The sequence below is a fragment of the Tenrec ecaudatus genome, chromosome X, assembly GCF_050624435.1.
Source record: "Tenrec ecaudatus isolate mTenEca1 chromosome X, mTenEca1.hap1, whole genome shotgun sequence".
In the NCBI taxonomy this organism is placed as follows: Eukaryota; Metazoa; Chordata; class Mammalia; order Afrosoricida; family Tenrecidae; genus Tenrec; species Tenrec ecaudatus.
Window position 1 is genome coordinate 19,823,516 of NC_134548.1, and position 2,081 is coordinate 19,825,596.

At 42.2% G+C, this 2,081-nt stretch overlaps 1 protein-coding gene across 1 annotated transcript; it reads right to left on the bottom strand.

Annotated features, from left to right (window-relative positions):
- Positions 1 to 1,343: 1,343 nt before the first annotated feature.
- Positions 1,344 to 1,511, bottom strand: LOC142433187 (large ribosomal subunit protein eL39-like). Its single transcript, XM_075538297.1, has one exon. It carries the CDS (start codon positions 1,509 to 1,511, stop codon positions 1,344 to 1,346), a length of 168 nt encoding a protein of 55 aa, XP_075394412.1.
- Positions 1,512 to 2,081: the final 570 nt, after the last annotated feature.

Here is a 2,081-nt window from a genome sequence, read left to right on the forward strand (position 1 = left end):
AGTGAAACCCAATTATATCCTTCACTATTGCTATAATCTGCAAATCCAGTATCATCTTTACCTACTCTGCTCCAGTCGTATTTTATCTGAGGTTGCATTTGCATATGTGATTCCATGGGTCCTGTGTACAGGTATATGTCATCCAAAGGTATAGAAACTGAAGCCAGAGAGGTTAAGCAAGATGCCCAAAATAACACAGCTTGTAACTAGAAGAAGGATAAAACCTGCCGTATAATACTCAATGACTCAAATTCACTCTGGAGAGGGTCAGCTGATTAAGCAGAGTAGAAATGAATCAATTTACAGACTTGTCCCTCCTCCAGCATTTTGAAACACTCATTAAAGCCGTCGTAGACATTAGCGAAATACTTGGTTCTAGCTGAAGAAGAAGGAGCAGGACTTAAAGCATCCAACTTCAAAAGTGGATACCAATGACAAAGGAAGAATCTTGTGGAACAATATTGAAGGGCCCTTGATCATAACCCTCAAACTGGGCCAGGTGGCTCATTGAGGAAAGTCACGGAACCCCACAGTGACTGCATGCACAACAGAATGAGCCAGTCCTGACGCCGCCTCACAGTCCTCCTATGACTTGATCCCCTTGTGGCAGCCACTCTGTCAATGCATCACCTTCACGAGCTTCCCCGATTTGGCTGCTCTTCAACTACTTCAAGCATAATGTTCTTTTTCAGGGACTGGTCTCTTCAGATAACATGTCCACACCCATGAAACAAACTCTTACCGTCTTAATTTCTAAGGAGCATTCTGATTTTATGTCTTCAAAGACAGATTTGTTCCTTTGGAAGTCCATGATACTTTCCATCACAGAACCAAAACCCTACATCTATGGTTACCTGCTTTTCCACAATGCTTCTAACTTTATCCAAGAGATAAGAAAGAAATGCTTCAAGCAATAGTGCTAGAAATAGCCAACAAACACATGAAAAGATGCTCATGAGCATTATCCATCAGAGGCAGGCAATTCACAATTAAAAGGCGATGCCACCTAACCCCTACAAAACCAGCATTAATCAAAACAACGGAAAGCAACAAATGCTGGAGAGGTTGGGGAGAGATTGGAACTCAATCTCCTCTAGAGAGATTGTGAATTGGTAAACCACTAAAGAAAATGGTATATGGCTTTCTTTTTCTTTTCTTTTTCAAACCAACGGCCTTACATCATTTATTGTTAAACTCTCAACGCAGAAGCATAAAAACCAAGGAAGAAACCAGATTATTTGCCAATACAAGTTCCATTAATCAGATGGAGACAAAAGTCTTAATGTAACTCAGCATGACAGACCGCTGGTGAGCCTGGGCAAATGCAGCACGCGTGCCATCCCTCAGGGGGCTCCTGACAGACCCAGCGTGGTTCTTCTCCAGTGTCTGCTCTTGGAGCTGTGCCTGACCTGATTACTGGTTTTCATTCCTATCCATTGGAGAATGGGACGATTCTGCTTCTGTTTCTTGGCCAGGAATCTCTTGATCCTGAAAGTCTCATGAGACGACATGGTGAAGTCGGACCAGCAGCACACTCGGGATGGCAGAGAAACTGAGAGGGTATGTTGCTTTCTAAACAAGCTGGAAACAGTAATAACCTATGATCAATCCATATATTTCTAGAACTCTAATAACAGTGACACGGATAGACATATATCCTCCAACTACCATTGCAGTATGATTCACAAGAGAAAACAGAAGCAAATTTTAACTGTCTATCATCAAGTAAATAAGTAAGCACAATGTGATACAATGCAACCATTGTAATTATTACTCCATAAAACATAGAATGGCCAAATCTGAAGGATACTAAGCTACATGAAATAAGTCCAGCACATGACCCCCAATACACTGCAGTTGAGTCAATTCCAACTCATAGACATAGTATAGGGGATCATGGAAGTGCCCTATAGGGACTCCAATGCTGTCAATCCTTACAAAAGCAGACTGCCACACCTTCCTCCGATTGAATGGCTGGTAGATCAAACAGTCAACTTCTTCTCAGCCACAGATGCACTACCAGAGCTCCTAGTCAAGCACAGAAGTCAAGCCTCACTTGTCTGTCCGTTTGTTGTTCTGTG

Coding starts and splice junctions, on each gene's coding strand:
- LOC142433187 (XM_075538297.1), bottom strand. CDS start 1,511: ATGTCGTCTCATGAGACTTTCAGGATCAAGAGATTCCTGGCCAAGAAA.